We start from the raw sequence: 17,029 nt of genomic DNA, 5'->3' as shown, positions 1-17,029 counted from the left end.
AAATCTTTCCTCCTAAAACACGGAATGATCCAGACATGTGTTGACTATTTATTACATGGTTTCTACTATTTGGTATGTAGACTCTGACATTCAAGACTTACATTTTGTCAGCCAGACCTTGACTGTGTGAGGAACAGGACATTCAGAGTAACACACATGAGAATATGCAAAACCGTAAGTTTAAATGACCTGAACAGTCAATGAATCTTTAAAGCATAGTTTGTATATAAAGTGATCACATGATTGAGCAAACATATATTTGAACCAACATCGTTGATGTCATTGATTATGTATTAATTATAGATTATCTCTGACTAAATATCTTAACTCATTCTTTATGTGATCAGAAACTCCCTTAGTAATTAATTGTATTTTAGGAATCAGGAATTGCACTGTGGAGAAGTTTTAAAGGTGTATTTTATGGAAAAGTGAGACTGCAACAGTTGGTCCTCGATTGCCCTCCATGACACGGTGCATTGTTGTTATTTGAACACTTGAGGGCGCTACAAACCGTAACTTGGTTCTAGTATGGTTTGCATGCCAAGAACCCGAAAAAAGGTAGGCGAGATCTTTCTTTAGCTGCACAATTTACAAGGGCTGGTAATTATCCTTTAAATGTTGGAATAAGTCTCACCACATTACCCATACTCATTCCTGATTTAAAAAAAAAAATGTTAGAGAAAATTATTACACGCTCTTGAGTAGAAATAACAAAACGATGTGTGATTTTAGAACAAGCATGAAAAAGCATGCTTTGCCTACCAGTTCGGATTTGCAGCGAAGCAAATTTGTTTTTTATCCTAATACATGTTTTTTTTAATTTTTTTATTTGATCTCGTTAAAATGTGCATCTACTGTATATGTGTCTTAAAATAGGCTTGCATTCTATCGTGGACAATCAGTTGATCAAATAGCGATAGAAAGTTGAGTAGAAATGTTTCCTCGCTGCTCGGGTTCCCGTTTGGAAGGCACCTGATCCAGAGAGCAGATCAGCTGTTCTGGCCGTCAGTGCTCAATAATTCAGGAAGGACAGCTGACATCAGCACGATTTATGATTCATCACGTGTATTAGTCCATAAACTAACTAACTGAGAGAAGACAGGAGCCGAATCAAATTCGATGTAAATAAAAAAAAAAAAAAGCTCGTTGCCATCGAATGTGATTCTGAAATCACAAACTTTCTAATGGCAGCATTGTGTGATCTTGATTGTGTGTCGTTAGAAATGTTCAAGTACAGTAAAAGTGCTGATGGCGAACACCTCAGCAGTAAGTGTGAGTTAGAGCTCCACGCCTCACGATCCCCTTCCAGCCATCTGAGTCACGTTATCAAATATTAACGCTCGACTGAGCGTCGAGTCAGTTTACGATTTCTTAGAAAGAGTTCCGTCCTCCAAGAGTCTGTGTCCGTATTCGACAACAACATGCCGTCACGGCCACGTTTTCGGGGCTTCGTGACGTCACCACCTAAAACGCCTCCTCTGTTATTTATAAAGAGCTAGCCCTGCTTTTAACTTCAAAACAAGCGTTTTCACTACAGAAGTATCGCGTATTATCGATATTTGCTGACGGTATGTACACATTTTTGTTATCTTTTTTGCCCACAAATAGAAGTTTATGTCCGATAATACTTTTCACACATAAAAGGGAAAAACAATTACAGTATGCGGCCGCGTACCTTATTTTACATTGGATATTTAAAAAAAACAACAACAAAAAACATAAACGTTGGTCTGCATTGTCTTTACGTTTGTTGTAATTTATATTCATTAATAAATCTAGACTTAATTTATTTAATATAACTGTTATAGTGCACGATAGACTGATGCTCAGACCATTCAGTGCATACACGACTGATATTTAAGTGTCGCTACTTAGTTTTGTGGAAGGCAAAATCAACAAAATAGACATTTTATTAGTTATTCGCGAGGCAGTTTGTTTCCTGTAACATATTGATAAGAAACTGCGTCTCAACATATTGATAAGAAACTGCGACATTTCTTAATGTTTACATTGTGGGACGAAGAGAGCGCGTAACACGACATCCTCCCGTTTACAGTAGCGCTGACACGACGCGACTTCAATCTGGAGCAGGGCGGTTTGGACCAGCTCAAACAAGCGGCCAGCGGAAGTCAAGGCAGCACCAGAAACACTCAAAAGGGCCTTTAAAAATAAAAGCACATAATACCCGCCAGTTATTCTAGGGGGGGTTACATTATCGTTTCTGAAAGACATCAAAGCTAGGTCCATGCCCAGTGATGATGAACTTACCTTTAAAAATATTTACTTGATGCACCGCTATAACATCACTAGACATTGAAGAAGAAGAAGGAACATTAATTAATAACACGTGTTGCATGTAGTATTCGTTGTGGTTTGTTTTATATATGTTTTGAACAACGTTGGTGACATTACTTGCGGATGGACAGGTAAGTTTTTTCATTGTACAGGGGAAACGTTGTTTTTATCGTACACATGACAGCAAACGATTTTGAATCCTTTGAATCCTTTGAAGCTCAGAAATGTGAGGAGACTTTTATTTTGAAATAGATATCTTCATTGAATAGCGGTGACGCTTGACGTGTCGTGACAAACCTTCCGGTGATGGGTTATTCTGCTTGTTAGATTGTCTCCAGTTGCTATTGTCTAGAAACTTTTATTTCCTGCTTGATTCACAGAGCAAGTATGATACCTGTTGGGCAAACTGGTCGGATAAGCGATTGACTCCGCGGTATGGGCGATGCTGTTTCTCTGTGAATGGGCGTCGGAGAGCCGGCTGGTACAGCTCTAGCTGCCAGAATCTAGAAGGTAAGGTTCAAACGGGCTGTGATGCTGGTTGTTTCACTGCCTCGGATCTTAGTACTGTAATTAATGTCGTTTTCAAGGGCTTCAGTCTCAATAATTACCAGTCATTAAATCAGGAATTCAAATTAAAGCAGCAACCAAGTTGTGTAATTGATTAGTTGACGAGTCAACAGTCTTGCATCGATAACCTATCGATATGTTTCAGCTTCATTTGGTGCCAATCACTGTGTGCCAGTCCGCTATGGAGACTCAGGTGACTCTGACTGTGAGAGGAGACACATGTCCAGGTAGGAGACGCTGGAACGGAAACACAGTTTATGACAAAAGAGTCATAAAAGTTAAAAAAAAATAAAAAAATGAAGTGATCAGACATGAACTTTATCCCACTCCGCTTGGGAAATACAGTTTTCGTGATATTTGTTTCGTATGTGTTTATCAACTCAAGTGTTTAAAATGTTTAAAGGATTTTCAGAAATCCATGGATTATTTCTCATTGATCCAGTTCTTATTATGAGTAATCAGTAAATGTGAATGTGGATCTTGGGACAGGTAAACTGTTATTAGGTTTTTTTGCATATTCAGCAGATGTGAGAGGTAAGGGAGGTGAATTTACTAATCTAACAAGATTTGAAAATCTTATCAAGTTCTCTTGATGGCCTTCCCTACAGTTCCTGTTATTGAACTTTTTTCTAATAGACTTGGTGAGAAACACAGTCATACCAAACCAACCTGTTTTGCTGAAATACACACGCTAAGTGCTCATGGCTTTTTTTAGGTGTCCTTGCCCTAGCTATTAATCTTTTAGGTGTTCCAGTTTCATAGATGATCTGTTTGTGAAGTATTTGTCAATGATTATGCTATGATTTCATGTACAGACATCCCAATATTTTATCAATTAGGAAGATGCATCAAACGTTTTTATTTATTGTTAGAAATGTCACTGCTGTTATGAATTTCTGTCAAATGTGTATCAAAATGTTCAAATTAGTTGACAGACTAATTTCAACATTTTTTAGGGGAAGTGATCGCTGTTGTTGGTGATTGTGAAGCTCTGGGAAAATGGAGTCATCAAAAAGCTGTGGTTTTGTGTCCTGATGGTCAAAATGGGTAGGTTTTAGTTTGATATGAATAATCCTGTTTCTCTGTATTTCTTGCTCTTTGTAAGTATGCTGTTAACATCTGGTAGCATGTGTTTTCCTCAGTATATGAATGTGTGTGTTGACTCCTAACAGAAATACATGGACGACAACTATCACTGTGCCAACAGGAGTTACTTCCAAGTATCGCTATCTAAAAGGCTGTTTTCTAGAGCCAAAGGTGAGCACAGCATCCAGTCTGTATCAGTATGTAACATTTAAAAGAAAAGATGGATTTGCTCATAGTTGGCAAAGATGACCTTTTAAACTCTGGATCAACTATTCCTTGTTAAAAATTATTTGGAACTTGAAGCTGACACTAAGGCATTGTTGCATATTTTGTGGTGTAATTGGTTTCTGTCAAATCTTTCACATATCAGTCATTTCCAAGACATGAACAAAACAGGCTGTGCAAGTGGTAATTAGCATTGCATTTGCCTCCGGCTAAGTACTCTTGCTCCACTTTTTTGTTAATTTTGTTGACTTGCTAACTCAGAGAAATACGGCAGCTGATTTTCTCTTGTCCAAGGCTGTGAGCTGAGCAAAGCCTCCACTACAACTGTATGTACAAGTTGAAAGCATACCTTCAATCAAAGTTCTTTGGAAATGCTAAAATATTTTAATGTGTAGTAGGGACTTTATTGTTGCTCTACTAGTGAATGTTGTTTTGTTCATTTTATAACGTACGGGTGCAGCTCAGATTGCGCAATATGAAAAGGATCTAATCTGATTTAACATCCTCTTGTCCTGGTTGTTAAAAACTTTCTTTCGAAAATTCATTCCAAGCTCTTACATGCTAATACCTGCTTTGTTTGAATTTCTGACTCGTAAAGTCTGTTTCATAAATATGCCTACATTTGACAGGGAGGTGATTTACTCCTTTTTGACTCCTACAGCAATGGAGGACTTTACAACTTTTTTTAATCATGGACCATAGTTTTGGATAAGGAGAATTCTGCATTTCTTTCTTCATCTGCATAATACAGTATGTTATACTGTAATTGTACACAGATATAATGAATTACAGAGATCATAAAGTGGGCTATGACTTTACAGATTTACAGCAGCTTAATATGTAACTGCAATATTGTTTCCAAAATTGTTTTCTTCACTAACAAATCCACTTTTCAGATTTCAGCCCATGGTGACTGACTACCCTGGGTGGGGATTGGTGAATATGTCAGTTCTAATTCTTTTTCTTTTTTTTTTACACTCTGGTCCCATGGAACAGCTAGGTGACCAGACCAGGCCAGAAAAGTAGATCAATGTATCTGATTTGGAAAAACTTAACATTGTACCAAACATTGGAATTGCAGAGTGCAGGTGGTCCTTGTCAAGTGATAGTCAAAATGTGGGAGACCCATCATCAACCCCGCACGATGAGCCCCACAGGTATAACAATAATGATAAACATTTGATAAAAAAATTACATAGCTCAAAACCTGTGGACTTCCCAATCCCTGCTCTAGCACTGTTCATAATGGGTAGCTAGCAACATTAATGTATGATTTGTTCATGGTAATGCCACTAAAGAAGAGGGTTGTTGATGTGAGGTTATTTTTTCATTTGATTGGTTATTTTTGCGTGACGCCTTTTGTCAAAATATTCACACATACTCCGGAGCATCTTGCTATGTGATCATGCTGTAATGTTTTGTAGCTTACAGAGGAAATCACTAGGCAGCAGATATTATCACCTGGTATTATTGACCTTGATAGTTAAGTCGTGATTGTGTCGGTGTAATACAAAGTTCAGTCAAAGATCTTGATTGAGACAATAGCTTGCTTGATGTGCCTTTTGGCTTCAACATTACCTTTTCTTTGTCTTTTTGTTTTTCTTTCTTTTGGTCTACTTTTGTTAGAAGTCTTCTGATTAGATCAGGAGGTTTTCCACAATTTTTAGGTTCACCTTTGTTTTCAAATATTTTATAGATATACCCTGTAAAATTAACTTCAGTGTCTTTATTGTATTAGACCTTTTACTATCAGAGGCATATTCTCGAGTTGTCAAGAAATCGTCTTAAAGTTGTAGGAAATCAAAGTCAGGGTGAACCAATGAAGGCTTAATTCGGTATCTTGATTTCAAACTGAGGTTTTCAACTTTGTACACAGGAAATCCTCTGATCTGATTTCACCTCCACTTCTGAACTATAATTTTATAAACATGCGTTTCGTTTTCTGCAGGATTACACCACAATATTGATGATGGACAATTTGGAATTTACAGTAAGTATAGGATAAATATACTCTATCTGAACTACTGTGCATGTATATTATGACATAGAGGTACTGTAAAACAAAATTACGCAGATAGAAAATGTATTGGTCACATGTGGAAAGCCTCTTTTGGCCCTGAGATCCAAGTACATTTCTTTAGGTGAGCAGGGAGTTTAAGCATACTTTAACATATTTACTGCAGGGTGATCAGACCACCAACCTCTTAACAGATGGACAACCGCTCTACCTCATACTTACTGAGGCTTAGAGATTTGCTTAATCTGTTCAGGAACTTAAATACCCTACAGACCACTTTCTCTACTTTGCATAGCAGAGGTTATGAGCTCATCCGTACGACAAAACAGTTGTCTGCTTCCTGCTGTTGTCACTGACACTGTTCTCTGCTCAGCAGTTATGAGAGACAAAGTAGAGACATTGTCATCTGACACCTAAAGTCTGTGTCCCTTTTTTTTTCTTCTTCTTTTTTGCAGACGGAGTGAACTGTATTGACTCTGGGTGGCTGACTTGCCAGACAGAGATTCGTCTTCGTCTGCATTATTCTAAGGTGTCTCCAGTGTCAATCAGTAAAAAGAAATTCAAGAAGTCTCGCTTTAGGTGAAGATACTGCAGTGCTCAAATTCAACACCACCCAGACAAAGAAAATTTGACTTGAAAACAACATGAAACAAATGAATTCATTTTTACAGTGCTTCTGTTAGCTAATAATGAGAAAATCTAAGATAAAGTTCTGCTTATCTTTTGATGCATTATTAATCTGATGCATTTTACCTACATGTTCAGAATCAAGCTGACATTAGAGGGTGTAGAGGAGGAGGAAGAGGATGAAGAAGACGAGCTCCGTTCTTCCTCTTTGCACAAGATGACCACCACCCTGGAGATGAGTATGATCAGTGCCAATACCTATCAGTCACGCCACTCACAGCCTGAATGTGGATACGCGCTGGAGCCTTCCCGGTGGACAGAGTACAGCATCCAAACCATGGACCCAGACAACCTAGAGCTGACCTTTGAGTTCTTTGAGGTAATTGTGATGATAAATAATCATTATAAATCCACTTTCTGTTAAGCAAAGAATTTCGTATAGCAAGCATAAATGAAAAAAGGATGCAGGAAGCAGCGTGCTGCTTAAAACTTGTCATTCATGCACAGGTCAGGTCTATAGTCAGAGCAAATTAGGTTATGAAATGATAATTACTGATGAGGAAAAAATCAGTACAGCTGGTACAGTATAAGCAGCTGAAGACGAGATAATTACGATCGTCGAGTCTTCAAGAAAATGACTAAATATTCAAATAGATTATTGCACAAGTCCCGTTTATTTTGGCTTATTAAAATTAGTCATTATTTATTAAGCAAGTTACCAAAATTCACAAAATTTCTGTGGCACCGCCCTGGAAACAACCAAACGGAATTTAGTTTTTATTGATTTTCGCTGAGGGATATCTGTATCAAAGGGATACTAGCTCACTGGAATGAACAGTAAAGAGATGATGTTGTGAGCACCAACTCTCACAACCAGCTTGTAAATACAGCAGTGATATGAAGTCATACAAAACAACTTGGTTGTAACAATAAGTTTCTAATTTACCTGAAACAATCGAAGGACATGAGAGGACGGCTGCACATGCAATTTCCTCCGGGATTAATAAAGTATCTATCTATCTATCTATCTATCTATCTATCTATCTATCTATCTATCTATCTATCTATCTATCTATCTATCTATCTATCTATCTATCTATCTATCTATCTATCTATCTATCTATCTATCTATCTATCTATCTATCTATCTATCTATCTATCTATCTATCTATCTATCTATCTATCTATCATGTAGTAGAGCGGCAGAGAGAATTGATGGAAAGCTGTGAACTTCCATTAGAGGAAGTTAGAGGACATAAGCAACTGGAAGCTAAGGATACATTTAGCTCAGGGTTGTAATTTTTTTCACGTTATGTCACGCATGATTAGATTTGCCTGCAATATCTTGATAAAACGATACTAACGCCATACTTTTCTTCATAGGAGGAACTAAGAGAGCATGTCATCCATGGCGATGTTCTTCCAGGACACGTGGGCACAGCTTGCCTCCTCTCCTCGTGCCTTTCAGAGAGCGGTAAGGACAACGGTGTCATCACACTTCCTATAATGGGACGAAATTCAAGGAATACCATTGGCAAAGTCAGAGGTAAGTTTTCGTAGAGAAAAAAAAAACTCCTCAATTACCGACAATGAAAAGTCTTCATTCTAAAGTCGTTCTTTGAGGATCATCTTACAAAATGTTTTTAAAAACCTGCTTTAGTGGACTACCTGGTGATCCGACCCATCCAGGGACTGCAGTGTGACATGAGCTCCTCATTCACCAAGTATTGGAAGAAAAGAAGTACTCTGGATGTTGGCCACAGAGGTGCTGGCAGCTCACAGACTGCCAAGTGAGTGAAAATGGCAGGTTGTAGCCTATTTAATAATGTGTCAGTGGTAACTGTCAACAAATTCCAACTTAACTTGTTCTACAGGCACCACAGAGTCAAGGAGAACACAATTGCTTCTTTTAAAAGTGCTGCTCAACATGTAAGTCATGGAGAACATTGAAGCATGAATAGAAATATGTACTTATAAATAAAACCGGCTTTAAGTACGTGTCAATTCTGTACTTGTAGGGTGCTGCTTTTATAGAGTTTGATGTCCACCTTTCCAAGGATTCTGTTCCCATTATATACCATGATATGTCCTGCTGCATATCCACCAAGAAGGTAAAATAAAGATCTTTTGAGAGTTAAAATAAACACATAAATACGTTTTTTTTTTTAAAAACACATGACACTGAATTATTAAATTAGAAAAGCCATATTTTCTGTTGGCAATTGTATTTCCCACTTCTATACATTTGACTCAAGTCAAATGTAGAGAAACTATACACATATTGAAATTTTGAAAGCATTAGTGTCATTTTTTCAATTCTTTTTTCAGAAAAATGACAATAATTCTCTGGAGCTTATTGAGGTGCCGGTCAAAGACTTGACATTCAATCAGCTGCAGCTTCTCAAGGTAAAAACTTGTGGCTTAGAATGGTGGCTGAAAATATGAAACTCAGTTGAATTAGATTAGGCTAACATACATACAAGCTGACAGGCAGAGGCAGGAAGACGTGCGATCACGTGTGTAAGTCTTAATATGTGACGGAGCAGGTTTGTTAAACTAATGTTCCTCTATATCTGTGGTTGTCAGTCACACTTATTTGGTAAACAGATCTACGTAATCTTATAAAGTTATAGTACTATAATAGTACTATTACTATTATGACCTGCTTGAAACAACTATATCACTCAAGAATAGTTCAAATACATTATCCCTTCAGTTACTACTACAGGCTCAAAATTAAGAATTGGCGTTGTCCTTGGACTCAGATTTTCTATTTTTACTTCTTTCTCCTGGTCAATTCTCTTATTTTTCACAAAGTTTCAAGACAAGGTAGTTGTTTTTCTGAAATCCTACTGGCAGACGTTGAAAGTAATCAGATAAGAGAACCTCTGTTAATGACCGATAATTAAAAGCCTTAACTGTGACCTGCAGCTGAATTAACCCTGTGTACCTCTACCCATCGCTCTGCTGTAGAAGGAGCAGAGAGTAACACATGTTTCATATATGCTTTTCTTTGTTGCACAGCTGGTTGATGCCACTATGAAAGGAAATGATCACAAAGGTAAACCTACTGTCCGTATTTGTTCTCTCCTGACACTTCCATGGCATGCTGAAGAACTTTGTTTTTTCACACATATTTGTTGTTGAGCAGAATGATGTAGCATTAATGTGTAAGGCAGTCAGCAAGAATTTGTTGTTGTGAATCAACAGCAACTGATTTCGTTTTTCAGATTTGCAGGATGATGATGATGATGAAATTGATGAGCACCAGCCATTCCCCTCACTCTCACAGGTAGTGATTTTAATATACAGTATCATCCATAAGGCGCACTGGATTATAAGGCGCAACGCCAATGGATGCCCATCAAAAAAAATTCATATATAAGGTGCACTGGGTTATGAGGGTTTTCGGTGTGCCTTATAGTGTGGAAAATACTGCAATTGGTTCCAGTATTTATGAGTTATCACCTATGTGTTGTGAGCTTTTTGTCCCTGTCATCTCAAAGTCAGTAAATTTCGGTGTCCTTCATGCCTGTGCAGATTTTCCAAGTTGTTCCTGAGGATGTGGGATTCAACATTGAGCTGAAATGGATTTGCCTGTTGAAGGTTGGTGTACTTTGATAGTAAGGTCAAAGATATAATAATGTATTTAATGAATATAACTGAAGGTGTGTCTCCTAGAATAGGCGGCTTGTTGCATTTTGCTTCAAGATTTTCTATGAAACAGAACTGTGAACTTATGAGGTCGATGTTTGTTTTTGGCAGGATGGGACATGGTATGAGAACGTGTCATCGTACTTCAACATGAATACCTACCTCGACATCATCCTGTCCTGTGTCCTTGAGAGAGGAGGAAAAAGACGCATTGTCTTCTCCTGCTTTGATCCAGATGTCTGCACAATGTAAGCACCGTTAGCTACTGAGAAAGAATGCCCAAATTTTATTTGACAATAGAAATTATATACAGTTGCGTCCTGAATAACAATAGTAATGTACTAACGTAGCTTTGCAGTGTTTGGCTTGTTTAAAGAAATTATTTAATTTAAAAGTTTGCAATGAGGAACCAAAGAAAACCTCCCACTAACAGAATAGACTGTGTGGGCTGCTATTCAAGATGCAGGTTAATTCTTGTATATTCAATATGGAGCAGTATGTGTGGAATGCATTTGTGTTTCTTTGCACATTGAGAGAAATGGTTTATGTTCCACTTCATTTTTGGCTGGTTTAGACTTGTCTTGTCAGTTATATCCTGAAGCTCAGTCTGGCTAAGGTACTGAATATTGGTCTGTTTCATTTCAGTGTTATGCATCAGATCTGCAAACTATCTGAATCCTTGTAGTTATCCTTCCTGATCGAAGGACACAACGTCATTTTACACAAGACCCTCACTCTTGACTCCCACATTAAAGGGCTATATCACTACTGCTATGGTTTTTTCTCACCTGAGGAATATATTTAGAATGACAAGTCTATTTCTGTTACTGCTCTTCAAAGAGTTGTCTTACATCCAAGTTATTGTGTTCTGCATTTCTCAAGGACATGATGACATGACTGTAGAACATTCAAAACACAACTGTCGGTACAATCATATGTTGCTTCCCTTCACTGGCTGTCTGCTGTTTAAGCACTGGTTTTAAAATATTAATATAAATAACCAGTACAATCAGTGTTAAGTGTGAATCAGTTCAGATTAGCAGCTCTTACATAAACGCTGCTACTCACAGATGGAGAGAAGTAAACTGCTCAGTCTGAACAGTTCTCCAACCACTGCTGACATCTTTTCATGTGTTTCCTTCAGGGTGCGTCAGAAGCAGAACAAATACCCCATCCTTTTCTTGACTCAGGGAATCACAGACGCTTATCCTGAGATGATGGACATCCGTTGCCAGACCACTCAGATTGCCATAAGTTTCGCCCAGAGTGAGAATCTTCTGGTGAGCATTTTATAGGAGCTAGTCAAACAGCCCTTACAGCTTGCGTTAAGTCTGTATAAATGTGTACAATTTGAAAACATTCTTTGAAAATACTACATTTAGTTTGATAGTGTCATTGCTAAGCAGCAGTATATCCATATGAAAAACATGTGAAATGCTTTTTTCACTGCAGCCAGCAAAAGGGGTCAGCAGCTCAAGTCAAGTTTAAGACATTTTTACCAAAATATTGTTTGCCAGTAATATAAGGATTTAAAAAACGTCTGATTTGGTTTACAGAAACAGTCAACCGATTCCATTTCAGTTGAAATAAACAAGTTAGCCAACATAGCATTGTGTAAATGGTCTCTCAGACACATTTCCGAGATTGCTTAGGTAAAAAAGGGAGTCCAGCCAGTACAGCAGCATAATCTGACAGCATTACTTAAACAGTGTTCACCAATATATGAGTGAATGAGCCATATTAAAAAACAATCCCGCTTTTTTGTCTCTGTAGGGGATTAGTGGCCACGCTGAGGACCTGCTGAAGAGCCTTTCCATCATTGGGGACGCCAAGTCTAAAGGCCTGGTGGTGTTCAGCTGGGGAGAGGACAACAACAACCCTGAGAACAGAAGGAAGCTGAGAGAGCAGGGACTAGACGGGCTCATTTATGACAGGTATGTCAATGCAGTGCGTCACTGCCACCGGCTGTGGGCCCTGAAGGCTTTTACATGTGAAGTGTCGTTAGGAATAATTACTTTGAATAGTAGTGTTATGTTGGCCGTTTTAGCCAGAGGTGAAAAATGTTTTAAAAGATTTCAAGTTTGCAGTTTTGCTCAAGAACTGAGTTTCATTGTGTTTGGCTTCAGTAGATCATTGTTGTTTCATCATTTATGGTTTCTTTTTGATCACATGAAAAGTGACCTCTTAACTCTTATAGAGAGTGGAGGTGTGTCTGGTCAATGGACATTATTTTATAACATCTTAGTCCCTATATGAATATTTTGAAATGGCGTTACTGTTGTCATAGTGAAAAACCTCTAATTGATATTCAACCCAGTTGCTAACTGGCACAGGTCTGGTCATTTCCTCAGCTCTGTTTGTTTGGAGAAATATTTTTTTGGATTATTTTTTTTCTGTTGACTTCAGGTGGTGGATACGTTCTGTTTGTCCTCTGTTCAACCTGAATCCATACACAGGGCAATAAATTGTGTTTTTAGTTTGTCACGATACTGAATGAGGCCTTCTTTTAACAACCTCTAAGTTCCTCTATCAAATATTGGCGGAGATGTTTATGGCATAACAACTCTTAATGCTGTTAACTGAACCTTAGCTTAAAACTTTTATCTTACGTTGCTAGCAGAGTACGATTGGGTTTGCTCTGGCTTCAGAAACACTACAAGGTCAGCAGGATTTGTTTGCTCAGCTTTATCAGCTCTGTTTTCACGCTGTGAAGATATTTGCTTCATACATTATGGTTGTACTTTGGCCCAGACGTTTGGCAGACCCCAACTGAAAACAGATGTTCTGCTTAAACAGCAGGCTCCAAATGTGACGTCATTTACCATCTCATATTAAAAGAAAAACAAGGGCATTTTTTGACATTGTTGTTTTAACTGTGGATCTTTCTTACAGAATTTGTGAATGCTTGGTGCCACATAGCCACTCGAGTTCTCCAGATTCCCGTAATGTCTCTCTGGTTTCTGACTGTGGCTTTTGTTAATTTACTCACGTTACATCCCATGGTTAGTTCTTGGTTTCAGTCTGAAACTGCCTGAAAACTTGGTTCTTTTACTTATTAATATGCGGCAGAAAGCAAATAATGTTCCTCGATAGTGGTGCAAGGTGGCTGGCCTCTCAAGCACATCTGGGTAACACGCTTGTCACATCAGCGGCAAGAATTTTTTTATATGCACTTTTCTTAATAACGCTGATTGGCCAACTGCCGTGTCTATCATTTTTGAGGACAGTTTTCCTCTCTGACGGCAAGGTCATTCTGTTTGAATTCTTTTGTATTGTTTTGTGTCTGCTTGGAAAGACCATATTATAAGTTTGCTTTCAGACTTTTTGAGATTGAACTTGCTGTTAGTTCAGCGGATGGCTTGTTGGGTGCACGAGACGATGCTCATTGGCCTGTTTGCTTCTGTTTTATCATTTGCATTTTAACTGCTAGCTTTAATTTAATATACGTAAAGTCAATTTATGCACGTCAAAAAAGCACCAATAATGCTCTGATTCAGACGCTTGTTGGCCCGATCCCAGTTCACCCCTTTACCAATCTACTTTCATTCATGTGTAGGGACAGGATAGACGCAGTCTTTGTTGAGACAGAGGAAGTGCTCAGTCCTGAAGTTATGGAGGCCACAAGGTAGGAGTAGGAGCTCTCACAGAATGCTTTGGGAATGGAGTGGATGTGTGTGTATGTGTGTGCGTGTGTGGTTTCTAGCTAAAAGGCTAACATTACAGTGTGCACTGACAGGGTAAGACAGCCCACAGAAGAGAACTAGCCACTGCTGACGGCGCCCTCATGACTCACCCGGGCTTTGTAGGGCCGTCTCCCTTCAGGCTAGAGACCAAGGGAGGGGTAAGGGGCTAGGAGTGGAGGTAAGGGTGAAAATGGGATTGGGCCGCTATGTTTAGCGTGTAAATTTAAAAACAATGAATATGATGGATCTACTAACGTTGATTACAATTTTTTTTTTCCTTTGCTACTAAAACAGCAACCAGTCCGATCATGGCTTTTACCCATGAATGCAGCAGGACATTGTTTCCCCCAGAGTGTGCATGAAAAGCACTATGATGCTCTTGACAAGAGAACTGGAGCAGTCTTTATTCCAGTGGATGTTTTTTAGTTTACTATTTTACTTTCTTCTACTCTAGCGTTGAGTGATACATTATCATTTAGCGTGAAGTACGTTGCATAAATTGTTTAACAGATTGAAGTTTCTGAATCTTTTGTGTGATGCGATCACTATGGAATACCTGTACTCAATCATCTCTCATAAGCGTGATTTTCTAAATGTGATTATGGTGGATCAGGACTGCTCTGCTGTCTTATCTCTTTATGACAGATGGAATGTATAAGGGCCTTGTCAAACGTCAGCGCGCACTAATGTTGCTAATGTAACTGAAGATTTGATTTCTCCTTTCAGTATCTGTGACGACAAAGGAGAGCAGCCAAACATTTTCAAGGTAGAGGAACAGCACTCCCTCCAGGAGGTCATTACAGAAGAGACCCTGAAAAGCTCCACCTGTTCCTGCTACTCCGTTCCCTGCTCCACAGCTCCCTGCACCGCCTCCAAGGGCCAAACTGGCAGTGTCGAGTCCGATTCTGGGCTCAGCTCCTCATAAATATCACTAAACCTGTTGACTGGCGTCGTCCTCACTGCACATCCACCCTTAAGAGGACAGAGATGAGAACACAACATCTTCTTCATGAAAATAGTTTAGATCTACGTATTTATTCAGCAGTTGACAACAGCAGTTGGCCTGTTTTTTTTCCATTATCTTATCTATTTATCACCATTATCTTCTTTTGATTGCTTTCTGTTGGGATAGGTGGGTTTTTGTCTGAAAACAAAGCTAGTAATGACATGAGTTTGTTTCACAATGAGTTGGGATTAGAAGAGGGATGGCCACACTGGTTTGACAGTAGGATGATGCCAAATTAGTAGACACCGGTATTTACTTTGTTCAAAAGTTGCTTCTCTTTTATAGGCTGCGTGCTAAATGCTGAAACTTTACGATAGTAAGTAGACTGCAAATTGCATGTCATAAAGTTTATGATGTTAGAAGATGAAGATGTTTTTCTGTTTTGATTTTCATGTTTTCATGATGTTTTCATGCATGGAGCCATTTCCAGTATATCATGCCAATCTCTGGTTCTAGCCAAGTTCGGTGAGGTTTTGCTTGTTCAACATAATAGAAACAGAGTACAAGGAGTATTCTTTGATTCTAAAGGATATCATGTTTTATATTGTCTGCTTCTCGCAAATTGTTGAGATACTTGATTTCCTGGAAAAGAGCAGAATGTATTTTTTTTCCAAAGTGCACACATCAGAGGCCGAAAGTGTGATTTACTCAGCTTTCTTGCTTTTTTCTTTGAAAAAACGCCAGTACCTCAGAAGTTATCCATTAGTGGACTTATATTGATATGTCTGCACAGAATGAACAAATGCCCCACATTTAACTTCACAATGTGTATTTGTTATTGCATGGGGCTTTTTCTGTAATGCAATGACTGCTTCACCAACACAGGAAATCCAAACCTCTTACTACAATCACTAAATATGTCTTTAATACAAACTCTGAAGCTTAATTCATGCATGTTTTATACATCCATTTCAGTGAATGAATTGCATACCTTTCTGCTGGGGGAGGGGTTCTTCATGTAATATTGTAATAGAAATTACAACCTCAGGACAGAAGAGCATACATGCTGTTGTAAATAAAAGTGAATCCTGCATTTGCGATTTTTGTCTGTGGTTTTATTTTCATTTGAGTTGTTTTTTTACAAAAAAATTTTTTTACAGCAGGCAAATCTTCCTCTTGAAGCGACATAGTTTTTGGTTAAATGTCACTGAGGTGTTTACCATTTTATCTTAAAGATTCTGCCTACTCCCCCTTGAACTGCTGTCTTATTGTGGTGGGGGAGTTTGAGTACCTGCATGATCCCAGGAGCTATGTTGTCAGGGGCTTTATGCTACTTGTAGGGTCTCCCTTGGCAAACAGGTGACAAACTAAGAGCAGTCTCAAAACCCGTGAGTAGAGAAATGTTGATGACCGTGATGTCGCAGTACCCAAACCCTTGACAGGGGCTGGACTCTTCTGGTGTTGCCCAAGATAAGAGGTGGCTAGCTGGTGTGAGGTTTATAGCCCCACAGCCCAGCCACCATATATTGGAATTTACTCCTGTGACAGGAGGCGTCTCACTGCTGTTTTGGCCTACAAGCCAAAAGGCAGTGTGGAATACCTTCTGGAATGCCTGGGAGGGGTACTAAATACTGTACTACTCTGATCGGGGACTCCATTCTTCTTGGAGACTTCAACGATCAAGTGGGCGATGACGGTGAGACCTTGAAGGGGTTGATTGGTGATGAATGGCCTCCCCCATCTGAACACAAGTTATTCTGTTATTGGACGTCTGTGCTAATCAGTTTTTCCATAACAAACACCTTGTTTGAGCACAGGGATGTCCATCAGTGCACATGGCAACAGAACACCCATGTAATGGAAATTTGCATTGTGTGTGTCCTGATTTGACTCTCATCATGTTATTACCGAGAGCCTCCCCACACCCTA

The 17,029-nt window shown here is 38.8% G+C and overlaps 1 protein-coding gene across 4 annotated transcripts; it reads left to right on the top strand.

Annotated features, from left to right (window-relative positions):
* Positions 1-1,469: 1,469 nt before the first annotated feature.
* On the top strand, positions 1,470-16,200 carry gpcpd1 (glycerophosphocholine phosphodiesterase 1). Of its 4 annotated transcripts, XM_068342572.1 has the most exons (22): positions 1,470-1,568; positions 2,676-2,805; positions 3,008-3,089; positions 3,819-3,909; positions 4,035-4,119; positions 5,255-5,330; positions 6,122-6,163; positions 6,646-6,769; positions 6,956-7,196; positions 8,201-8,363; positions 8,478-8,607; positions 8,692-8,746; positions 8,836-8,928; positions 9,146-9,223; positions 9,842-9,878; positions 10,048-10,109; positions 10,358-10,423; positions 10,583-10,719; positions 11,616-11,751; positions 12,245-12,405; positions 14,028-14,096; positions 14,208-14,850. In XM_068342572.1, exons 3-22 carry the CDS (start codon positions 3,044-3,046, stop codon positions 14,233-14,235), a joined length of 1,920 nt encoding a protein of 639 aa, XP_068198673.1. In that variant the 5' UTR covers positions 1,470-1,568; positions 2,676-2,805; positions 3,008-3,043; the 3' UTR covers positions 14,236-14,850. The 4 variants fall into 4 exon arrangements, with proteins under 4 accessions (XP_068198673.1, XP_068198672.1, XP_068198676.1 ...); XM_068342571.1 differs by lacking the exons at positions 14,028-14,096; positions 14,208-14,850 and adding an exon at positions 14,881-16,200; XM_068342575.1 differs by lacking the exons at positions 1,470-1,568; positions 2,676-2,805; positions 5,255-5,330; positions 14,028-14,096; positions 14,208-14,850 and adding an exon at positions 14,881-16,200 and having other exon boundaries at positions 3,041-3,089.
* The last annotated feature ends 829 nt before the right edge of the window (positions 16,201-17,029 follow it).

The sequence above is a fragment of the Antennarius striatus genome, chromosome 19, assembly GCF_040054535.1.
Source record: "Antennarius striatus isolate MH-2024 chromosome 19, ASM4005453v1, whole genome shotgun sequence".
Classification (NCBI taxonomy): domain Eukaryota; kingdom Metazoa; phylum Chordata; class Actinopteri; order Lophiiformes; family Antennariidae; genus Antennarius; species Antennarius striatus.
This window is presented reverse-complemented; position numbering and strand designations above follow the sequence as displayed.

Coding starts and splice junctions, on each gene's coding strand:
- gpcpd1 (XM_068342571.1), top strand. CDS start 3,044: ATGGAGACTCAGGTGACTCTGACTGTGAGAGGAGACACATGTCCAG. Junction 9,879..10,047: donor GAAAGGAAATGATCACAAAG/GTAAACCTACTG, acceptor TTCGTTTTTCAG/ATTTGCAGGATGATGATGAT. Junction 12,406..14,880: donor GACGGGCTCATTTATGACAG/GTATGTCAATGC, acceptor TTCTCCTTTCAG/TATCTGTGACGACAAAGGAG.